Source organism: Chrysochloris asiatica, unplaced genomic scaffold (assembly GCF_000296735.1).
Source record: "Chrysochloris asiatica unplaced genomic scaffold, ChrAsi1.0 scaffold00280, whole genome shotgun sequence".
Classification (NCBI taxonomy): domain Eukaryota; kingdom Metazoa; phylum Chordata; class Mammalia; order Afrosoricida; family Chrysochloridae; genus Chrysochloris; species Chrysochloris asiatica.
Window position 1 is genome coordinate 1,251,147 of NW_006408798.1, and position 22,713 is coordinate 1,273,859.

The following is a 22,713-nucleotide window of genomic DNA, read 5'->3' on the forward strand; positions in this document are numbered from 1 at the left end:
TAACTGCCGTTGAATCGGTTCTGACCCATAGCAACCCTGTACAGGGCTTCCGAGGCTGTAAATCTTTACAAGAGCAGAAAGCCTCATCTTTCTCCTGTAGAGAAGCTGGTAGTTTCGAACTGCTGACTTTAAGGTTTGCAGCCCGATTTGTAACCACTATGCTACCAGAGCTCCTTATAAAGGTAACAGGCTAGAAAATTATATGGAACAGTTCTACTCTGTCACCTGGGGTCGCTATGAATTGAAAATTGATTCAACACCTAGCAATAATGTCCAGTGCCAATGAAGGTAGTTCTTAGGTGACTGAGATTTAGATTTGGATTACCCAGACCCAACGGATCTTCCTGCTGGAGAATGGAATGACTTTTCTGCTGTCCTTCCCTCCCAACCTTTCTGTCCTGACCAGGTCATCCACTTGTGCTTATCTGTGACTGGGACCTTGTTGAAGATTGAGAGACTCTTATCAGGGGGGCTGGAATTAAGTTACCATCCACAGTTGATCCCCTTCCACTCCACTTTGACCCAGGGTAGGTCACTGAACTTGTCTGGCCTTAGATAATGACATCTTTAAAATGGGAAATGTGATATCTGGGATGTGAAGAATGTAGAGTTGACTTTGATGGCCCGATGAAGAACACAGAGCAGCCAGTCTGCCCTGGCTTATACAGCCCTGGGCTTTTGCATCTTCCACATTTATACTTTCTCTGCCTTGAGTTCTATCCCCCTAGGAAACAGGACTGTTTGAGGCAAACTGAACATAATAAAAGAAAGTAAGCACAGTGTTTCCTATTTGTTATATATTCTGTTTAGTGAGGTATATTCTGAAGAGAGTGCTCCAGGCTCTCCTCCATCCAGCATACCTCAATGGTCAAACATATGCTTGGATGATGAGAGTAAGACTTCTCATCTAAAAGAAGCTTAGAGATTTGGAATTCTGAACTCTTTCATTCTAGAAATTTGAAATACTGAACTCTGTCATCCCATGCCTGGTTTCAATAAGGACTCTGAGACAAGAAACGGCATGACTCTGAGATGTCTATCTTCTTTCAGACCTTTCTCTTTGTCTCAATGGCACATTTGTCATTGAGGGTGTTAGAAACAGATCCATGCACTGTGTAGGGAGGCTGGATGTGTTGGGGGGTGGGGGGTAGGTTTCAGATCTCACTACTCCGTCTTCATCTCTTACCAGAAGAGAGTGAGAAGATTGTTGACTCCCCATGAAGTCTTGTTTTCAGAGGAAGAATGAACCAGAGGGGCCATGGGAACTTGCCCTGCGGGGGTGGGTTTGAAGGGGAAGTCTTGACTGGCCATGGTTGCTGGTAGCAGGAACTGAGAACAATTGCTTAGGGTTGGCTGGGGCCTGGCATCTCTGGAATTCCCTTTATGGCAAGGTCTGTTATGTTCTACTTACAAAGTGAATTCAGTTCTTTTTGAGCATTTGAGAGAGAGAGAGAGGAGACTTCAGAGAGACCAGTTACTACTGAAGGTATCTTCCACTTATCAAAAGTTCACTTACGTCACTGTGCTTTTATGAAGGACCTACATCAGTATCTGTTCTTGCTAAGCAAAATAAATCCAAAGAGGATTTTCAATTTTACAAAACAAGGTGAAAAGCAAAACTAACTGTTTGTTTTTCAGGGAGCTTTTAACAGGACAGAGTTCCAAGAGCAACGAGAGTGGCATCCAAGCTCCTTCTATGGGAACTACGCTGTACATAAATGATTTCTTCTTTACATTGGCTCTGTATTTATCATATTATTCCTGCAATTAATAAATGCTAGGGAGTCCTGGTGTGGTGCTGGGGGTTAATGCGCCAGACTGCAAAGCCGTTTGAACTGCAAGGTCGGCGGTTCAAGCTTACCAGCTGCTCTTCGGAAACTCTACACAGGGTCACTATGGGTCGGATTCAACTCGATGGCACTTCACAACAACAAAGACAATCTTTCAATTTATACCATTTTGGCTTTCCAAAAGTTTCACAGAAATACTCCACTCTTTGGTAGCTGGGGAAACGCGCACTAATAACAATGGAGTTGACGTGTATTGAACATTTACAACATACCAGGCAGGGAGTCCAGCTTGTAATAATGTTTTCTGTCATCATTACCAGGACCCAATGTGAAAAGTGTTATTGTCCTGAACTCACACACAGGCTAGAGTTCAAATAGGTAAAATCTCCTATCCAAAGTCAAGCAGGCAGTTGGTGTCAGTGTGAGAATTCAAAATCAGGTCTGTGTGTCTCTTCCACGTTTGCATATTTAATGGCAGAGTCAGGATGAGAACTCTGGTCTCCTTTGTTGCCGTTAAATGCCGTCAAGTCAGTTCCGACCCATAGAGACCCTGTACAAGGTTTCCTAGGAGTGGCTGGTGAGCTTGAACTGCCGACATTGTAGTTCAGACAGACTTTGCAGTCCAGTGCATTAACCCACAGTGCCACTAGAGCCTCTTCAAGACCTTTGTTTGAATACCAGGTTGAGTCAACAAGACTAAGAAAGCCTGGTGTTTACCTCTGTTTTAAAATTATGCTGTTTTGAGGAATTAAAAATGAATTTTCATCCATGTAGACCATCCATCCAGATGTATTCTTAAGAGGGTGTTGTGTTTTTATGGAGCCCAATCTAATTAATTACCCAAATGGGAATTTATTTTGAAGAAGCACCTGGACTTTTATCTGGACTTTTAAAAGGATCTTGAGACTCTGTTGAGCGTCAGAGTCTCTCTCTCTCTATATATATATATACTTTGAGATTTGAATGCAGGTGAGAAAATATGAAGAACTTTAATTTTAGAAGATTCCTTCTCCATTGTATATTCTTTTCTCTTCATAGGATTATAGTTGTTATATATATTGTTTTCTTTCTTGAGCTGCTGGAGTATCTTCAGAGTATAGAACAAATGTGCCTCAAGTACTGTACTCAAACTTACTTTATTGGCTGGGCAGAGAAGCCTGTGGAAAGCTCTGGTTTTTCTGGGAGGCATCTTCTCATTGCCTCAGAATGACAGAGGTCATTCTGTAAGTTGGAATTCTGTAAGTTGGAAGCTAAAATGGGAACCAGCATCTCCAAAAGGCTTGGGTTAGGATTGTATCCCTTCATTCCCTCTACTAGTTTGAATCAGAGCCATTTTTAAACAATATCTCTTGTTACTTCTAAAGCTACATTAACAAATTCAGGCCATAAGGGCAGGTTTATGCACTGAATTTAGACATAGTGGCTAAAAGTTACTGGGTTTGTAAAGTTCTCTACTGCAAAGATAGGTTAACAGCTTTAGCACCAAAACACTAAAATTCACACAAAGCAAAAAGCTCCTCTGGAAGAGCCAGTTGTTATGTGGAGTCGGTTGCGTCCCTGTGTAGGGTTTCCGAGGCTGTAAATCTTTACGGGAGCAGAAAGCCTCATCTTTCTCCCATGGAACAGCAGGTAGTTACGAACTGCTGACCCTGAGGTTCATAGCCCGATTCATAACCACTACGCTACCAGAGCTCCTTGGAAGAGCCAGGGAATATGGTTAATGTGCTTTGCTGCTAACTAAAAGGTTGTTGGTTCAAGTCCACCCAAAGATGCCTCAGGAGAAAAGTCTGGAAATATGCTTCTGAAAAGCCAGGCATTGAAAGTCCATTGGAGCACAATTATACTCTGACAACACACGTGGTTGCTGTTGTTAGATGCTGCTGAGTGGGAATGGAACACTGCCCAGTCCTGGGTCATCCTCACAGTTGTTATAAATGAGCCCATCATTGCAGCCACTGTGTCAGTCCATCTTGTTGAGGGTCTTCCTTGGTTTCACTGATGGTTCACTTTACCAAGTATGATGTCCAACTCCAGGGACTGGTCCTTCCTGGTAATATGTCCAGAGTATGCCCTAAGTCAGAATCGACTCAACAGTAATTGTGTTTTTATCTAATCAAATCACTCACCTTTCTGTGTTTCCCCATCTAGAAAATGGGACCCATTATATCTGTCCAGCATATTCCTTATTGTTTCTTAAATTGTTGTTGTTGTTAAGTGCTGTTGAGTCGGTTCTGACCGATAGCGACCCTGTGTAGGGTTTCTAAGGAGCTGCTGGTAAGCTTGAACCACGGACCTTGCATTCAAACGGCTTTGCAGTCTGGCGCATTAACCCACAGCACCACACCAGGGCTCTGGTAGCATAGTGGTTATGAATCGGGCTGCGAACCGCAGGGTCAGCAGTTCGAAACTACCAGCTGCTCCATGGGAGAAAGATGAGGCTTTCTACTCCTGTAAAGATTTACAGCCTCGGAAACCCTGTACGGGGTCGCTATGAGTCGGAACCAACTCCACAGCACACAACAACAAGAAGTCTCTCCATACTCTCACCAGCATTTATTGTTCTTACATTATATCACTATAAATAATGTTAATAGAATAAAGATAATTTATTGATATTAAGTGTTTGCATTTTGTTGGTAAGTGCCGTGGAGTCAGTTCCGACTTAGAGCGACTATGTATAGTGTTTGTGAGGCTATAAATCTTTGCAGGAGCAGAGCTTCATTTTTTTCTTGTTGAGCTTCTGGTGGGCTTGAACCACTGACCTTGTAGTTCACAGTCCAGTGCTTATCCTATAGTGCCACACCAGGAGCCCATTAATATTACCATATGCTATTGTTAAGTGTCATCAAAGTCGATACCTACTCATAGTGATCCTGTATAGTGTTTCTGAGGAGTGGCTGGTGGGTTTGCACTGCCAACCTTGCAGTTCAAACCAACCTTGCAGTCCATCACTTATCCTATAGCACCCCAGGACTCTAGTATTAGTATATAGCATAATAAATATATAAACTTATTATGAATAAATGTAACTAATGTTAGATGTTTACTGTGTGCTAAATATTTAACATACATACTTTTTGTTGTTGTTGAGTGCTGTCGAGTCGATTCTGACCCATAGCGACCCAGTATAGGGTTTCGAAGGAGCTGCTGGTGAACTTGAACCACTGACCTTGCAGTTCAAACAACTTTACAGTCTGACACATTAGCCCACTACACCACACCAGGACTCCAACATACATACTAGGGAACTTCAAAAATTGATGGAAAAATTCCATTATCTTTAAATTCCATTTTTCCATGAACTCTTTGAAGCCTCTTCTTATCTATGTGTGTGTGCTTTCCTCCTTTCTTGTATTCCTGACTGCCACCCTATGAGGTGAGCAGTATATTATTATCCACTATGGAATAATGAAAAGACTCTTAAAAGGTTAGTATTTAACTCAAGATCATGAGCCAAGTGCTCACTTCATTTTCCCGTAGTGTGAGATTCAAAGGAGCTCTGGTGGGCCTATTGGATAAGCCCAAAATCAGCAGTTCAAACTGACTTCTGGAGAACGACGAAGCTTTCTGCTTCTATAGATTTATAGTCTCAGAAACTCGTACAGGGTTACTATGAGTTGGAATTGACTTGATGGCAGTGGATTTGGTAGGGTTTGGTGAAGACTCAGCTGGACCAGGTTTGCCTGCAGGTATACCTGTACCCTGCTGAGCTCAAGAAAGTGTGCACTCAGCCCTTGGTAGCTGAACAGGGCCTAAGGCAAGAGTTTCTGACTGGCTACTATGGACTCTGAGTTCTGGGTTCATTGGGGATTCCTAGTAGTCTCCAGATTACCCCAGTGTATTCTGGAAATGCCATAATTTGTTATGATATGAGTAATCTCCAAACTAGATTATTTTAATGTCTCTGACACCAGGTCATGACTTCTTGGTAGCTTGACAGAAAGTAAAGGGCCATTGTCATCAGCCCTTATCCAACATCATTGAGGATGACTTTTAATCACAGATGTAGACCTTGTTTATTTTCCTTGTTTTTGACCCCAGCATGGCAAGGCTGGTCTGTTTTGTATCCAGAGATGTTTGGTTTTATGTGGCCTAGGAGTAGTCAGTAAGTACGTTGCTCTCCAGGTTCACTGTTCCTTAGTGCCAAGCCGAAGATTTGTATTTCAGACTCCTTTGTGTCTATTGATTGGTTTGGCCAAACTTCCCTTTGGACAGGACTCTACATGCATGGAAAGAGTTAAAATGAATTATGTGGTTTGGGGAGACAAGCTGATATCTTCTAGAGGCAGAATGTGTTTGGGTAACATGTGTCTACATTTTGATGTATCTGCTCTGTATGTTGAAAACAACATTGATTGATACTTATTTGTCCATTAACACTAATACTTGTTGTTCCTGTTAAGTGCCATCCAGTTGGTTCTAACTTGTAGCGTCCCTGTGTAGGGTTTGGCTGGTGAGTTTGCACCACTGACTTAATGGTTCAAACTGACCTTGAGGTTCAGTGCTTTAGCTCACAGCGCCAGACCATGACTCCACATTAATGCTAGTCATCTTCAAACTCTATCTGTTAAGGCTCCTGACTATTAAGCCAGAGGGAGCTTATTTAATTACCGTTTGAGAAGTTTCCAATGACACCATCTCAATGGTGTTAATTCTACTTAGATCAGCTCTTACTACCCCCTGATGTATTAAGGACCTGAGATAGCTTTTACCCCTTTCCTGACATTTGATACTTGTTGGAAGAAGTGATAATCATACCAGTGGCTGAGTGCTATATATCTGTCCCTAGGCAAGAGTTGCTTCATATTTCATATCTAATCTCAGTTTAGGCAGAAACTGGCCTTTGTCCAAAAACCAGTTTAGTCCAGCTTTTTGCTGGAAAGATAGCATCAGAAAAGCATTGAGTTTTGAGAAGGAACTCTTGGATAGTTATTGTTTTTAACTTCTATTGGAGATATATCTGCCACTTCCATAAATGTTAGAATGGTGAGACTTTGATGGGCAGCACTGGTGGTGTTGATCTGTGACTTGGTACTGGATGACTATGTAAGAGACATGTCAGGAGTGTGTTGAATATATAAACATGTTGGTGTTGTTTGGTGCTATGGAGTCAGTTCCGACTCACAGCAACCCTTTGTATAACAGAATGAAACACTGCCAGGTCCTACGCCATTGTTGTTACGCTTGAACCCGTTACTGCTGCAACTGTGTCAGTCTGTCTGGTTGGAAGTCTTCTTCTTTATCACTGACCCTCCACTTTATGAAGCAGGATGTCCTTTTCCAGGGATTGGTTCCTCCTGAATAGCGTGTCCGAAGTACAGAAGACAAAGTCTTTCCATCCTGTTATCTAAGGTTAACTAAGGAGCATCCTGGTTGCATCTTTTAAGATAGATTTGTTTGTTCTTTTGGCAGTTGATGGTGCTTTTAATATTCTTCTCCAAAAGCATAATTTGAATGCATCAATTCTTTTACAGTCTTCCTTTTTATTTGTCCAGCTTTCACATAGATATGAGATAATTGAAAATACTTACAAACATGGTACTAGTTTGGGAAGCACAGTCCAAAGACCATCTCCTATAATTTCGCAGTACTCTTTTAAGTAGATTACGATAGGCTTCACATATTTTTTCTTAAAAGCCTGAATTTTTAGCTACTCTACATAATTTTCTGACTTAATGGTCTTTCCATCATGCATCATAGCACAATCTTCTGTGGGCCACCTTCATCCATTCATTTGACCAATATTTAAAAACTGCCCAGAATGGACTTCAGGAACGAAAGTAAAAAGATCACAGGGCATGCATCAGCACCAAGACTAAAGGAGTTTGTGGTCTAGTTGGGAGACAATTAGGCAATAGAGCAGTAATTGTAAAATAATGTAATTGTTGGAACTCAATTGCATCTGGAGCAGATGAATGTTGTTGGCATAATCAGGTAATTCATGCTGAGGGAGAAGTCCTTTTTCAGTTGAGGCTTGATGAAAAGATGATGGGGGTTGCATGCACATGAACATGGAGAAGGCAGAGCACATCTTTGTAAAGGCTTTGTGGCCAGAGAACCTGATATGTGATTTGAACTACCTATTTTCTTTCTACATTTTTGTTTTTGTTGTTGTAGAAAGCACACACACGAGACAGAATATGCACCAATTCAACAATTTCTACAAGTACAATTAAGTGAAATGGATTGCATCCTTCGATTGTGCAACCACCTACTTTTCTGTAGCCTTTTGCTTCTTATTCATGGAAGGAAAATGTGAAATATTCCCAATTAAAGACATGTCAAATTGCCAAGAACATCCAGAATGGAAATTTGGTTTCTCTAAGGGTAAACTTTAATTCTTAGTTTTGCCTGCTGCTGTGTGGAGTCCATCCCAGCTCAAACTGACCATGTAGGGCAGAGTAAGGCTGTCCCACAGACTTTCCAAGGCTTTAAACTTTTACTGAGGTTTACCACATCGTCTTCTCCTCAGAGTCATTGGTGGGTTTGAACCAGTGACTTTTTTGGTTGGCAGTCGAAGCAATTGAATCATTGCACCACTAGGGCTCCTTCTTAGTCTTACCACTGTATAAAATAAGAGGCAACACATGATAGAGATGACAGTGGTGGATATAGCAACAGAGGCCAGGTCATTGAAGTACTTGTCTGTTTCTCATGGCGTGAATTTGTATTTTACCTCAATAGCACATCTTCCTTGTCACATGTGCAGGTTTTGCTTTTTTTTTTCTTTCAATGCCTTCTTGATCTGTATTTAAAAAAAAAAAAAAAAAAATCTCTCCCCTGGCATTATGACATGATGAAATTTCCTTGTTTTCATGCAATACCTTGGAAGCAGTTAAAACTTAGCAATCATTTTCTACAGCTCACCAGAAGCCCTAAGTTCAGATATCGTTTTCTGTTCCTGTTTATACTTTTTCATTTCTGAAGCCAGAAGTCAACCTGTTTGGGGAACTTATTTATAAAGGCCCTTCTTCTATTTGAAACTTAGTATTGTTGAACATCTTCAAACAAATGTTGATCCTGGAAATTACTGAATATGAAGTCTTCCTGCTTTTGGCTCCTGTCTTAAATCAATGACCCGTAATCTCCAGAGACAGAGACATGGAGAATATTTGTCCTGTCCTGAACTGTCTTCCTTACACAGGTCTTCATCCATCTGCTTGTAAGCCTTTCACGTTTTCCAGTGTATGTTCATTCAACCCCTTCTACATACAGGAGTTCCCATTCGCATTCACAGCCGTTAAATTGCTTTTCCTTCAATAAACCTTTTTCAGCCTCTTTGAAAATAAGTCCCGCCCCTCTACATTCTGTGACCTACAGTTTCATATTATTTTATTTGACTTAAGTTTTGATAGGCTGCCATTTTAAATCCTATGAAAGCAGGTACTTGGTGTAACTCATTCACTGCCGTATCTTCTGCATACGTATTTAGTAACCCACTGCCTCCAAGTCAATCCTGACTCATACTGAACATATGGGAGAGGAGAACTCCAAGGTGCTCTCTCTGGTTAATGTACTGGACTGCAAAGTTGTTTTGATCTGCAAGGTTGGTGGTTCAAGCTCACTAGCTGCTCCTCGGAAACCCTATACAGGGATGCTATGGGTCAGAACTGACTCGACGGTTCTTAACAACAACAGCAACAAAAGTTTTTATAAACATACTGCTACATCTTTCTCCTGTGGAGCCACTGGATGAACTTGAACCAGTAATCTTGGTTAGCAGCTAAGTGCTTAACCACTGAGCCAAGCATGCTTCTTTTCCTATTTAATAATCAATATTCAATTGCTGAATGAATAGATGGATGGATGGATAAAGGACAGACTTAAAGGCTTTAAATGGGATTTTTAACAAAACCCAATCTGTCATTCTTCATTCATGCTCTAGTTTCATTCAACCAGACCCTCGGTATTTCTCTTATCCCCCATGAATGTAACACAGTCATAGTCCTTTCCAGTACTCCAAGTTGGCTCCAACTCACAGTGATCCATATAGGTTTACTGGGGAGTGGCTGTGGGGTTTGAACTGTCAACCTTGTGATTAGCAATCCCATGGTTATACAAAGACTCAGACTCATGTGTATATATATATATATATATATATATATATATACACACACACACGTATTTATGTATATATATATATATTGCTGTTATATACCGTGGAGTTGGCTCCGACTCATAGTGAACCCTGTACAGGGTTTCCAAGGCTGTAAGTCTTTATGGGAACAGAAAGCCTCATCTTTCTCCCGTAGAGCTGCTGGTAGTTTCAAACTGCTGATCCTGAGGTTCGCAGCCAGATTTGTAACCACTATGCTATCATCTATTCAGCTTTGATTCATGGCAACCCTATGTCCAACAGAAGGAACACTGCCCAGTTCTGCTCAATCCTCACAATTTTCCCTGTGTTTGAGCCCGTTGTAGCTGCTGTGTTAGTCCATCTTATTGAATGCCATTCTCTTTTTCGCTGACTCTGTACTTTACCAAGCATAATGTCCTTCTCCAGGGACGGGTTCCTCATGATGGCCTGCCCAAAGTCCATAAAGCGAAGTTTGCCATCCTGACTTCGAAGGAACATTTGGCTGTACTTCTTGGAAGACTGTTTTGTGTATTTTTCTGGCCATTACTGTTGTCTTCACTATTCTTTACTAACACCAGAATTCAAAGGCAACAAGTTTTCTTATGTCTTCTTTATTCATTGTCTAGGTTTTGCATGCACATGAGGTAATTGAAAATACCATGATTTGGGTCAGGCATACCTTAGTCCTCAAAGTGACAGTTTTGCTTATAAATACATTTAAAAGATCTTTTGCAGCAGATTTGCCCAGTGCAATATGTCGTTTGATTTCTCAGTTGTGGCTCCCAAGGGTGTTGATTGTGAATCCAAGTGAGATGAAATACTTGATAGCACCCATCTTTTCTCTGTGTTTCATGATGTTGTTTATTGGTCCAGTTGTGAAGATTTTTTTTTCTTCTTTATATTGAGATAAAATCCATACTGATAGCTCTAATCTTTGATCTTTATTGGTAAGTGTTTCAAGTCTTCTTTACTTTCAGCAAGCAAGATTGTGTTAAGCTGCATATCATAGGTTGTTAATGAGTCTTTCTCTAGTCCTGATGCTGCATTCTTCTTCCTCAGATTGTGTGCTCAATATACAGACTGAATGTTGAAAAGATTCAATGATTTTAAACTGTTCAGTATCCCCCTGGAGGAGTTCTGGTAGCTTTGTGCATTATATGTGGGGATTATAACTGCAAGGTCAGCAGTTACTATCCCCACATATGAAACTACCAGTTGCTCTGCAATAGAAAGGTGAGGTTTCTGCTACAGCAAAGATTCACAGCCTTGGAAACCCTATACAAGGTCACTATGAGTTGAAATCGACTCAATGGCACATAACCACTACTACCACCAGGATCCCTTTGTTCTGTTTGAACAACTGCCTCCTAGTCTGTGTATAGGTTCTCCGTAAGCACAATGACATTTTTGGAATTTCCATTCTTTTCAGTGTTATCCATAAGTTTTTTATGATTAGTAGAGTTGATTTACAGAGCTTTTGCATAGTCAGTAAAACACAGGTAAACATCTTTCTGATAGTCTCTACTTTCAGCCACGATCCATCTGACATCAGCAAAGACATGCCTTGTCCCATGTCCTCATCTGAATCTTATTTGAATTCTGGCATTTCCATTGGTGTGTTGCCACAATGATTTAAAAATTATCTTCAGCAAAACTTTACTTGTATATTATATTAACATATTAATGATACTGTTTATAATATATTATAAAATAATATATCTTTATCCTGGTGTGGCACTGTGGGTTAATACGCCAGACTGCAAAACCATTTGAACTGCAAGGTCGGTGGTTCAAGCACACCAGCTGCTCCTCGGAAACCCTATACAGGGTTGCTATGGGTCAGAACCGACTCGACGGCACTTCACAATATCATTTTTATATCTGTATGTCTGTTTGTCACATCTGTCTGTCTAGCTATGTATCTCTGCCATACATCTGTCAGTTTCTTGTACTATGGTGTACTATGTGTTGCTGTGATGCTGGAAGCTATGGCCCCAGTATTTCAAATGATAGCCGGCTTACCCATGGTGGACAGGTTTTAGAGGATCTCCGAGACTAAGACACACTGAAAAAAAGGAACTAGTGTTCTACTTCTGAAATATAACTTTGGAATTTATTTATATTGTTTTTAGTTGAATCTCTTGATTAAATTTTGTCCAATTTATAATTTAAAAAGAGATTTTATTTTTCATACATGTCTTAAATGTGACAACAATTGTGAGGTTGATGCAGGACCAGCAGTGTTTCATTCTGTTGTGCATAGGGTCGCTATGAGACGTATTGACTCAATGGCACCTAACAACAAAAACAAAACTAATAAAGGATGGTTCTTAAAGTGGGAGAAATACTGAGTATAATAAAGTATATATAAAATAGAATGCATGAATTTTTCAACCTGACTTTAAGTACTATGGATATTTTGTCGTATTTGCATCTATTGATTTTTTTATGCATTCCACAACTTAATGTACTAGTGTTATGCATATGTAAGTATTGTGATTTTTTTAACATAATATGATCTGAGCCTGTCCTAATATCATTATAAATACTTTAAAAAGCAATTTCAATATATTCCTGATCTGAAGTTCCATTTTAGAGAATCATCATGGAATGCAAACAGAATACCAGATAGGTTTCTAGGCACTAGCATTTAAGTTGTCCTGCTTCAAATATGTAGTGGTTTCTGAATCAGAAAAGATGATATTTTTCTTGTTTTCTCAAGAAGTTTTGGTTCCAAGATGCAATAGTAGGGTACAGAAGCAAGAGAAGAAATGGCAGATTAATTTGAATGAAGAGCAAACATGAAATAACTGAATCCCGACAAATACAAGGGGTTCCAACATTAGGTCCACTGAGCACACAGATTTGTTTAATAAATGTGTACCAACTAGACCTTTAGGGAGCACAGTGGCTCTGTACGGTAAGCACTGGACTACAAACCACAGAGTCAGTGGTTCAAGCCCATCAGCAGTTCCTCCAGAGAAAGATGAGGCTTTGGAAACCCTATTCAGGGTTGCTATGATTCAGAACTGACACGATGGCACTTAACAACAACTAGGCCTTTAGAACAATGAATTGGCAAAATGTTGGTGAACCAGCCTTCCCTGAAATCCTGGCTGTGAGGTTGACTTGTATTTTCATTCTTTTCTAGAGTGACCGTCTTCTTATCAAGGGAGGCAGAATCGTCAATGATGACCAGTCCTTTTATGCTGATATTTACATGGAGGATGGATTAATAAAGTATGTATGCAGAGTCCTTCTCTTTTCATTTCTTATATGCTTTCTTCATGAGAGGCTCAGAAATCAACCTGCTTCTTTTGAGTTACTAGAATAATGTTTCTCTGTATTTCATTTCTCTTTCTCTGTAAAAATATGTTTTAATTTTTGTCTTTAAGTCTGGATCACAAAGTATACAACCTGTTGCCACCGAGTTAACCTTTAATTGAACTCCCTGGGTGGTACAAATGGTTTTCCCTTGGCTGGTGACTGAAAGGTTGACGGTTCAAACCCACTCAGCAGCATCACGGAAGATTCATGACGACCCCATGTGTGTAAGAGTAGAGCTGTACTCCATAGGATTGTTAATGGCTGATATTTTCTGAGGTAGACTGCCAGGTCTGTCCTTCAAGGCACCTCTGGGTGGACGTGAACCTCTAACCTTAGTGAACTGCTTCTGTAAAGATTACAGTTAAGAAAACCCTAGGGAGCTGTTCTATAATCTCCATGAGCCAGAAATGACTCCATATCACAAGACAATACCACCGCCTTTAAGAGAATATGTAGTATGTGCTAGGCATTATGGTCAAAACTTGCCTTATCTCATTTAATTTGCCATAAATCCTATGAAGTAAATGCTATTATTACCCACTTACTCAGGTGAGGAAAGAGGCAGAGAGAAGGTAAGTAACTTACGAAAGGACAATGAATTAGTCATATATGTTTAATGAATGAATGTATAAAGCAAGAATGAAAATATTAATTCTCAGTTGCCTTGCCACTTAATATCATTGATTTTTCCTAGGATACATGGAAGTACCAGGCAAACTAGCCAATATAAAATAATAATTTCTTCAATATATAATCCAGAATTTATGTTTTCTATTACTAAAAATATGTACATGCATATAGATGGCTGTCTTTGGAGGTAGCTTATTCTCTTATTTAGAGATATTTCAAAGCTGGAAAATTAGTACTTTTCCATTTTGGAATTCCTGGCAGACATCACTAATCCATCACAGAACTGTCTGTAGTGGAACCTTGAGGGCAGGCTTGGAGTCCCTCTTCACACAGCCTGTCAGGCATCCACTGACAGAGTTGAATACATAAGGTAAATCCTTTTTGCCGTTTCTATTTGAATTGCCTGGAAGGCCACTTACCAAGGATGTTACAGAAGAAATGTAGCCATCAGATGTGTGTCTTAGTGAGGCAAAAGTTTCGATAAATATGATCTTCTTCCAGTCCTGAAATTTTTATGTGTCTAACAACATTCTTGGAGATTCTTGGTGTGGCGCTGTGGGTTAATGCTCCAGACTGCAAAGCTGTTTGAACTGGAAGGTTGATGGTTCAAGCTCACCAGCTGCTCCTTGGAAACCCTATACAGGGCAGCTATGGGTTGGAATCAACTCGACGACACTCAACAACAACAACATTCTTAGCTCACAGATCAGAATAACAGAAATAATTTGATGTAACTGTTATCTAGTTGTTTGTGTATGAATACCTAGTTGTTTGTGTATGAATACTATGGAGTGCCTTCTATGTGGAGGGAAATTGCACTGTGTTGTATACTACCCTAAATATCATGCATCCTGCTCCTAAGGACTTTACAGTCTTTTGAAGGAGCTGTGTTATCTGTATCACAGTGCCTTGAAAGGCACTAACATTACCAGGTAATATTACTATCAAGTATTAAATTAGTAGATAATCAAGTACTAAGAGATCCACAGGAGAGAGACAGAGCTGTATAGAAAGAGTTGTTGTTGTTAAGTGCCGTCAAGTCAGTTCCAACCCATAGCGACCCTGAACAGGATTTCCGAGGCTGTAAATCTTTATGGGAGCAGAAAGCCTCATCTTTCTCCTGCAGAGCAGCTGGTAGTTTTGAACTGTTGACCTTGCGGTTCGCAGCCCAATTCGTAACCACTATGCTACTAGAGCTCCTTGTATAGGAAGAGGGTAACCATTAATTCTAATAGCTGATGTTTATTGAGTTCTTATGTACCTCACAGTGTTCTTTGTGCTCACAAGTATTAAAACATTTATTCTATACAACAGTCTTAATGGTGGATGTATTATTACATTTTGCAGATCCAACAATGAGGCATGGTAAGGTTATATAACTTGGTCCAAGACACACAGCTAGTAAATGGTAGAGTCAAACTTGTGAATCCAGATAGCCTGCAGCCATGGCTCAGCCCCATTTTTAATTATTAGATGTGATTGTTACTAGAAACCTGATAAAGGAAGTGAGATTGAAGCTGAGCCTTCAAGGATGAATGTGACTTTTATTGTGGTGGTGGACAAAAAGGGTGAAGATAGATACGGTGTTATACTGATGTCAAAATGGGTGAGTGTCATTTGGGAAAATACAGAAACCAGGAGTGTCCAGGTCTTTAGTTTTACATTTTCCTCAGAGGAAAATCAGTGAGAGTGAAAAATGGGAATGGGACTGGTCACTATCTGGGCATCTAGGATGGGGTTAAGATCAGAGACTGCATTCTTTTTCACAGTATGTTTTGAACTGTGGTATCTCTGGAATGGCCTGATGGTAATGTGGTAAAGTTGGACTTGGAGATGTCAGGGATACTTATTTTAGTTGAAGAAGTTAGAGCTTGACAGGCCAGTGGTAGCAACGCCTACTTCTTAATACTTTTCCTGGATTTCTGTGAGCAAAAGGGAAAGTATTCACATTGCTGGAAGTGAGGTGCATGTATCCACGATATATATTTAAACTTCCATTGAATCATTCCCTGATTCATGACAACCCATCACAATGGAACAAAACATTACCAGTCTGGCACCATCCTCAGGATTGTTTACGAATTGAACCACTGTGATCTCTAGGATTTTCATTGGCTGATTTTTGATACTAGATCACCAAGCCTTTCTTCTTAGTGCATCTTAGTTTGGAAACTGCTGAAACATCATTGCAATACACAAGCCTCCACTGATAGGAGGCACATGCGGTACATTGGTCAGAAATCGAACTTGGAGCTATTATGCGAAAGTTGACAATCTACTACTGAACTATCAATGCTTCATTTACAATGTTGTTGTTAAGTGCTGTTGAGTTGGTTCCAACTCATAGCCACCCTGTTTAGAGTTTCCAAGGAGCAGCTGGTGAGTTTGAACTGCCGACCTAGTGGTTAACAGACCACTCCTATAGTGCCACACTGATCAGAAGTCAGGTGTCTTATCCATGGCCATTCACAATGTAGAAGATGTTTAATAATAATATGAAAATAGTTGTACCCAGTGGCTTAGAAATCTTAGAATCCATATTGGTAGGTTTAACCAGCTATACAATTAAGGCTGTGAAGTCTTAGCCAAGCAATTTTGGATTGTCTACAAGGTAACATTGTGTAGGGAATAGTTGTCACTTTCATTGTATAATATGCCCTTGGGGTACTCATTAGCTTACCCTCCACCTGAGTTTCCTCTTCTGCTCTTCACTGGGATGTGCCCAAGTTTCCTGGGCAAAGCTGTGCAGAATAGAGGTTGTCATAATCACCTTGGCTTCATGTATCTTGTGAGATGCTGGCCACTCAAAAGCAGCTGGTACTGGAAGCAGCTGCTTCTCTGACATTTTTTTTTTTGCAAATCTGCCCCCAGCTATGACTGACTGACTGACACATTGGCAGAGAAGGGTAGGATTGAGATTGGAGACTTAGTCAGATCTAATTTGCTTGTTGTTGTTGGGTGTCCTTGAGTCGGCTCCAACCCATAGTGACCCTAAATCCAATAAAATGAAACACTACCCAGGCCTGTGCTATCCTACTGCTATACTTGAACCTGTCGCTGCTGCCTCTGTGCCAATCCATCTCATTGGGGTTCTCCTGTTTTTTGCAGACCCTCCATTTTACCAAGCACAATGTCCTTTTCCAGGGACTAGTTCCTCTTGATAATATGTCTGAAGCATGAGAGATAAACTCAGGCCATCTTGACTTCTAAGGAGCATTCTAGCTGTACTTCTTCCGAAACAATTTGTTTGTTCTGACAGTTCATGGTACCTTTAATATTCTTCTCCAACACCGTAACTCAAATACGTCAATTCTTCTATGGTCTTCCTTATTTATTACTGTCTAACTTTTTACATGCCTATGATGTTATTGAGAATACCATAGTCTGGATCCAGGCACAGTTTAGTCCTCAAACTGACATCTTAGCTCTTTAACACTTTAAAGAGGTCTTGTGCAGGAGATTTTCCTAATGTAATATGTAGTTTGATATCTTGACTGCTCCTTCCTTGAGTGTTGATAGTGTATTCAAGCACAAAGAAATCTTTTCTCCATTTATATGGATGTTATTTATAAAATCAGTAAGTATTTTAACTCATCTCTGCTTTTAGCAAGCAAGGTTGTATCATCTGCATATTGTAGGTTGTTAGTGAGTCTTCCTCCAAACCTGGTATCACATTTTTCATATAATCCAGCTTTTAAAATTGTTTGCATAACATACAAATTGAATAAGTATGGTGAAAGAATACAACCCTGGAACACACCATTCCTGATTTTAAAACATTCAGGGTCCTGCTGTTCTGTTTGAACAGCTGCCTCTTGTTCTGTGTACAAGTTCCTCATGAGCACAATAAGTGTTCTGGAATGCTCATTCTCTGCAATATTGTCCATAGCTTGTCATGGTCCAGAGTCAAAAGCCTTTGTACAGTCAATAAAGCACAGGAAAACATCTTTCTGATAGCTGCTGCTTTCAGCCAAGATCTTTCTGACGTCAGCAATGATATCCCTCATTCCACGTCCTTATCTGAGTCCAGCTTGAACCTCTGGCAGTTCCCTGTCAATGTGCTGTTGCGCCTTTTTTGAATTATATATAGCAAAATTTAGCATGTGATATCAATGATATTGTCCGATGATTCCGTTGGGTCACCTCTCTTTGGAATAGGCACCCGTATAGATCTCTTCCAATCTGTTGGTCAGGTAGCTAGCTGTCTTCCAAACATCTTGGCATAGATGAGTGAATGCCTCCAGTACTAACTAGATCAGTTTGTTGAAAAATTCCTATTTGTATCCCATCAATTCCTAGAGCCATGTTCTTTGCCAATGCTTTCTGTGCATTTTCAACTCCTTCCTTCAGTATCATTGGCTCTTGATCATATACTACCTCTTGAAATGGTTGAACATTGACCATGTCTCTTTGGTACGATGACTGAGTATTCCTTCCATCTTCTTTTTTTTTAAGTTTTTATTGTAATTGAGTGATAGTTTACATAGGAGAACATGAGGTTTACACTCACTCTATCGTATTTCCTTTCATTGCAATGATTACAAATCCCCACCATGCATTATCATTCAACAGCATTCCCTCTCTTTTTTTTTGATGTACACTGAAGCACTCAGGAATATATAACCATTCAAACAACCAGAGGGTACACCCTACAAGCCTGCCACCCAGTCATCAGCACACAGCCCCTCTTTCTCTCTGAGTTCAGAGTCCCCAGCCACTCTATCTCTCCATGTCATCATCTCTGCAGCCATCTCTGGCTTTACTCTGGATAGGGTCCCACACCCCTCTCTTCTCCCTTGATGGTACCAGGGCCTTCCACTCCTGGAATCCAGATCAACCACTCCCCGCCTTTAGTTACACTTCCATCTTCTTTTGATGATCTCTGCATTATTCAATATTTTAACCAAAGAATCTTTCAGTATTGCAAGTCAAGGCTTGAACCGTTTCCTAAGTTCATTTAGCTTGAGAAATGCTGAGCATATTCTTTCCTTTTGGTTTTCTAATTTCAGATCTTTGTACATTTCGTTATAATATTTTGCTTTGTCTTCTTGAGCTGCCCTTTAAAATAAATGTTTGATTCAGTTCTTTTACTTATGCATTTCTTCCATTAGCTTTAACATCTCTTCGCTGGAGAGCAAATTTCAGTCTCTTCTAACAGTCATTTACTTAAATGAACACAATTTAAGCTAACCGTATTCCTATTTTTTTCTTTAAATGGATTCTCTCTTCTAATATTTCATTACTTTTTATTTTATAGGTCCTTCTTCAAATATTGTATTGTAGAAAAAATAAATAAAAGCTAATTTTTTCAGCACATGTTTATTATGCCCACTATATTCTAGACAGCTCAAAATCAATGGTTATAATACTCAGCCACATATGCACTTGGTCCCACCATCTGCCTCTCAGGTCACTTTATATCTGTAAAATGGTTTTCTGATTATACACCAGTTGTCAAATTGACTCCAATTTGTGCCAATCCTAAGTGTGTCAGAGTAGAACTGTACACCATAGCATTTTCAATCATTAAATTTTCTAAAGTAGATTGCCAGCCTTTCTTCTGAGGCACTTCTGTTGTTGTTAAGTGCCGTCGAGTCGGTTCCGACTCATAACAACCCTGTATAGGGTTTCCAAGGTGGGTTTGCACTGCCGACACCTTGTGGTTCACAGTCCAGTGCCGATCTTACAGCGCCACACCAGAAGCACCTCTGGGAGTAGATTCAAATCTCTTAACGTTTTGGTCATCAGTAGAGCACATTAATCTTTTGTACCACTCAAGCACTCCTCTGTATATATGGTACTGGTGGTTGTGTGCCATTGAGACAGTTCCGATTCATAGCGACCCTATGTGGAGTTTTAGAGGCTGTAAATCTTTACAGGAGCAGAAAGCCTCATCTTTCTCCTTCAGAGCAACTGGTAGATTTGAACTGCTGACCTTGCAGTTAGCAACCCAGTTCATGATCTACTACGCTACCAGGGCTCCTTCTCTGTACATAATTTTGTTTTTGTTAAGCTTCCTCTAGCCAGTTCCAACTCATAGCGACTCTGTACAGGGTTTCCGTGGAGTGGCTGGTGAGTTTGAACTGCCAAACTTATGGTTAGAAGCCCCTTGTAGTCTAGTGCTTACAGAGCCACAACTGGACTCCATACCTGTATGTGCTTCTTGAATCCCGGTGTCATACGGTAAAATAAGCACTAGACTGCTAACCTCAAGGCCAGAGGTTCAAACTCACCAGCCACTTCTTGGAAACACCTATGTTGTTCTTAAGTGCCATTGAGCCTGAATCATACCAACCCTGTATAGGATTTCTGAGGAGTGGGCTAGTGAGCTTGAACCGCTGACCTTGCAGTTCAAACAGACCCTGCAGTCCAGTGCATTAGCCTGCAGCACCACACCAGGAAGCCCCTATATGCTATGTATCACAGCAGATGTGATGACACTTTAAAGGCAACAGACACAATTTGTTTGCCGATTACCAGACTCAGGAATTACTTGTAAAGATTACTTTGATAAATAAAAGTTGCAGTGTTAAAAATTCTTATATATAATTCTGTACTTTTCTTGGACTTGTTCTTTTAAATTGCTAGTTGTTTCACTGTTTTACCAGGCAAATAGGAGACAATCTGATTGTACCTGGAGGAGTGAAGACCATTGAGGCCAATGGGAAGATGGTGATTCCAGGAGGAATTGATGTGCATACTCACTTCCAAATGCCATATAAAGGGATGACCACAGTGGACGACTTCTTCCAAGGGACAAAGGCTGCCTTAGCAGGTGGCACCACCATGATTAGTAAGTTCACAGATTCTACACATGTCTGCTGTTAAGAAGTGTGTGTTTAATGGCTAACGCTAGTGCTTTCTGATGATAACTTTGTAAACCTGTTGCCTTTGATTCAATTCCAACTCACATTAATTTTATAGTATAGAAAAGAACTGCCTCATAGGGTATCCAAGGCTCTTTTTTTTTCATTTTTATTCATTTTCTTCTTATTAAATAAAATATACATTAATTCAGCACTTTCTACATAATACTATTTAAGGATATTGATGATATTTTTTGTGTTGTGCACCCAGTTTCACCCTCCTTTCTTAAGTTGTTTCTCCCTCATTAACTTCCCCATTACATTCACTGCCCACTAACCTTCCTGTCTAAACTTTGGAGTTGCTGCTGTCAGTTTGACCCCAGATAGGCAGTTCTTGGGGTCCTGGTGTGGTGAAGTAGGATAAGCACTAGAATGCAAGCCACAGAGTCTCTGGTTCAAATACACCAGCTACTCCTTAAAAGCCTGTACAGGGTTGCTATGACTTGGAAGTGACTCAATGGCACTTAACAACAACAACAAGATAGTAATTAAAACAGCATAATGCCCAAGGCAGACATATTTTAATAATTAAGTTACACAATGGTTTGGTTTTAAGAGACTTTCAGGGAATATTTTTGGTTGAAGGTTTAAAACTTAGGTCAGGGCAATAGTTTCAGGGGTTCGTCCAACCTTCATGGCTCCAGGAAGTCTGGAGTCTATGGGAATATGAAATTCTGTTCTGCATTTTCTCCCTTTTGATCAGGATTCTTTTGTAGAACCTTTGTTCAAAATGTTCAGTAATAATAGCTGGGTACCATCAAGCACTTCTGGTCTCATGACAAAGGAGGCAGTTATTCATAGACTCATAAAAGCCACACATTCTATAGCTTCCTTCTGTTCCTGATTCTCCTTCTTTCTCTATTGTTCCAGGTGAGTAGAAACCAATTGGTGTGCTTTGGATGGCTGTTTATAAGCTTTTAAGACCTCAGGCACTATGCTGCAAACTAGGAGTTAGCACAGAAGCACTAAACACATATTTAGGCCAATTAACCGGGATGTCCCTTGATACCATAACCCTAAATAAGAAACTAAATCCCATGAGAGTTTTGGTTGTACACAGGCAGCCTCAGCAGCTACTCTCTGTTTTGTTTTGTCATTGTTAAATCTGTCTGTCACACAATGCTGTAATCTTCTCAGAAGTTGATGGCCACATCTTTTTCCAGAGGATTGTCTGGTGAGCGCAAACTGCTGACCATTTAGTTATCAGCCAAGTTCTGAACTACCATGCCAACAAGGCTGCTGCTTACGATAACCTGAACACGTCCCTAATGTCAGTTTTGCAGCCATTCTGCTTGATAAGGGCCTGAGAAAATCAAGCCCTGCTGTTGTCAGATGTCATCGAGTTGGCTCTGAACTTTTGTACACCATAATAAAACCTTGCCAGTCCGGTGCTAGCTTCCGGATCATTGGCATATTGGAGTCCATTGTTGCAGCCATTGTGTTAAACCTTCCAAGCTAGGGGTCTCATCTTCAGCACTGTATCGGACAGGGACAGTTTTCTGTTTTGATCCACAGATTGACAGGTGAGTGATGGAGGAATGAAGATAGCTGAGAGGAAACAGACAGCTCACTGTAGGAGCAGAGAGGAGATTCATGGTGTCCTTGGTCATAAAAGCAACAACCTTCTCTTGTTCTGCCTTTACAATAGGGAGCTGGCTTCTGCCGGAGGCAGGGCTTCTGGGCCAAAAGTGGACTCAAAAAAGTTTGAGAAGCAGACAAAAAAATTATTCAAAATTGCAAGTTTAGGTCTTAGGGAGGAGAATATAGAGAATGCAATTAGAGGAGTGTGGAGAGGACTAGCAACCAACCCAGAGAGAATGAAGATTAAGACTTGCAGTTGCAGTTCTTAGAAAATCAGTGGGCTTTATTGGCATTTAGTGCTATCTGGTCTGTATTGTATTTGGACTGACTCATATTTTTAAGATTAGGCAAGCTGTGGGAGTGATTTTCCTTTTTTTGAAAAATTTTTGGTAAGTATTGATAATCCAAAGAAACCTAGGTAGTTGTATACCATTGTGGTGTT

At 40.3% G+C, this 22,713-nt stretch overlaps 1 protein-coding gene across 2 annotated transcripts in view; it reads left to right on the plus strand.

The window, feature by feature from the left end:
* Positions 1-22,713, plus strand: part of DPYSL3 (dihydropyrimidinase-like 3) — a 184,335-nt gene that overhangs the window by 122,048 nt on the left and 39,574 nt on the right. For both annotated transcript variants that reach the window (XM_006874500.1, XM_006874501.1), the window contains exons 2-3: positions 13,019-13,107; positions 20,433-20,617. In XM_006874500.1, coding sequence (XP_006874562.1) covers positions 13,019-13,107; positions 20,433-20,617 — 274 coding nt within the window. The remainder of the gene's footprint in view (positions 1-13,018; positions 13,108-20,432; positions 20,618-22,713) is intronic.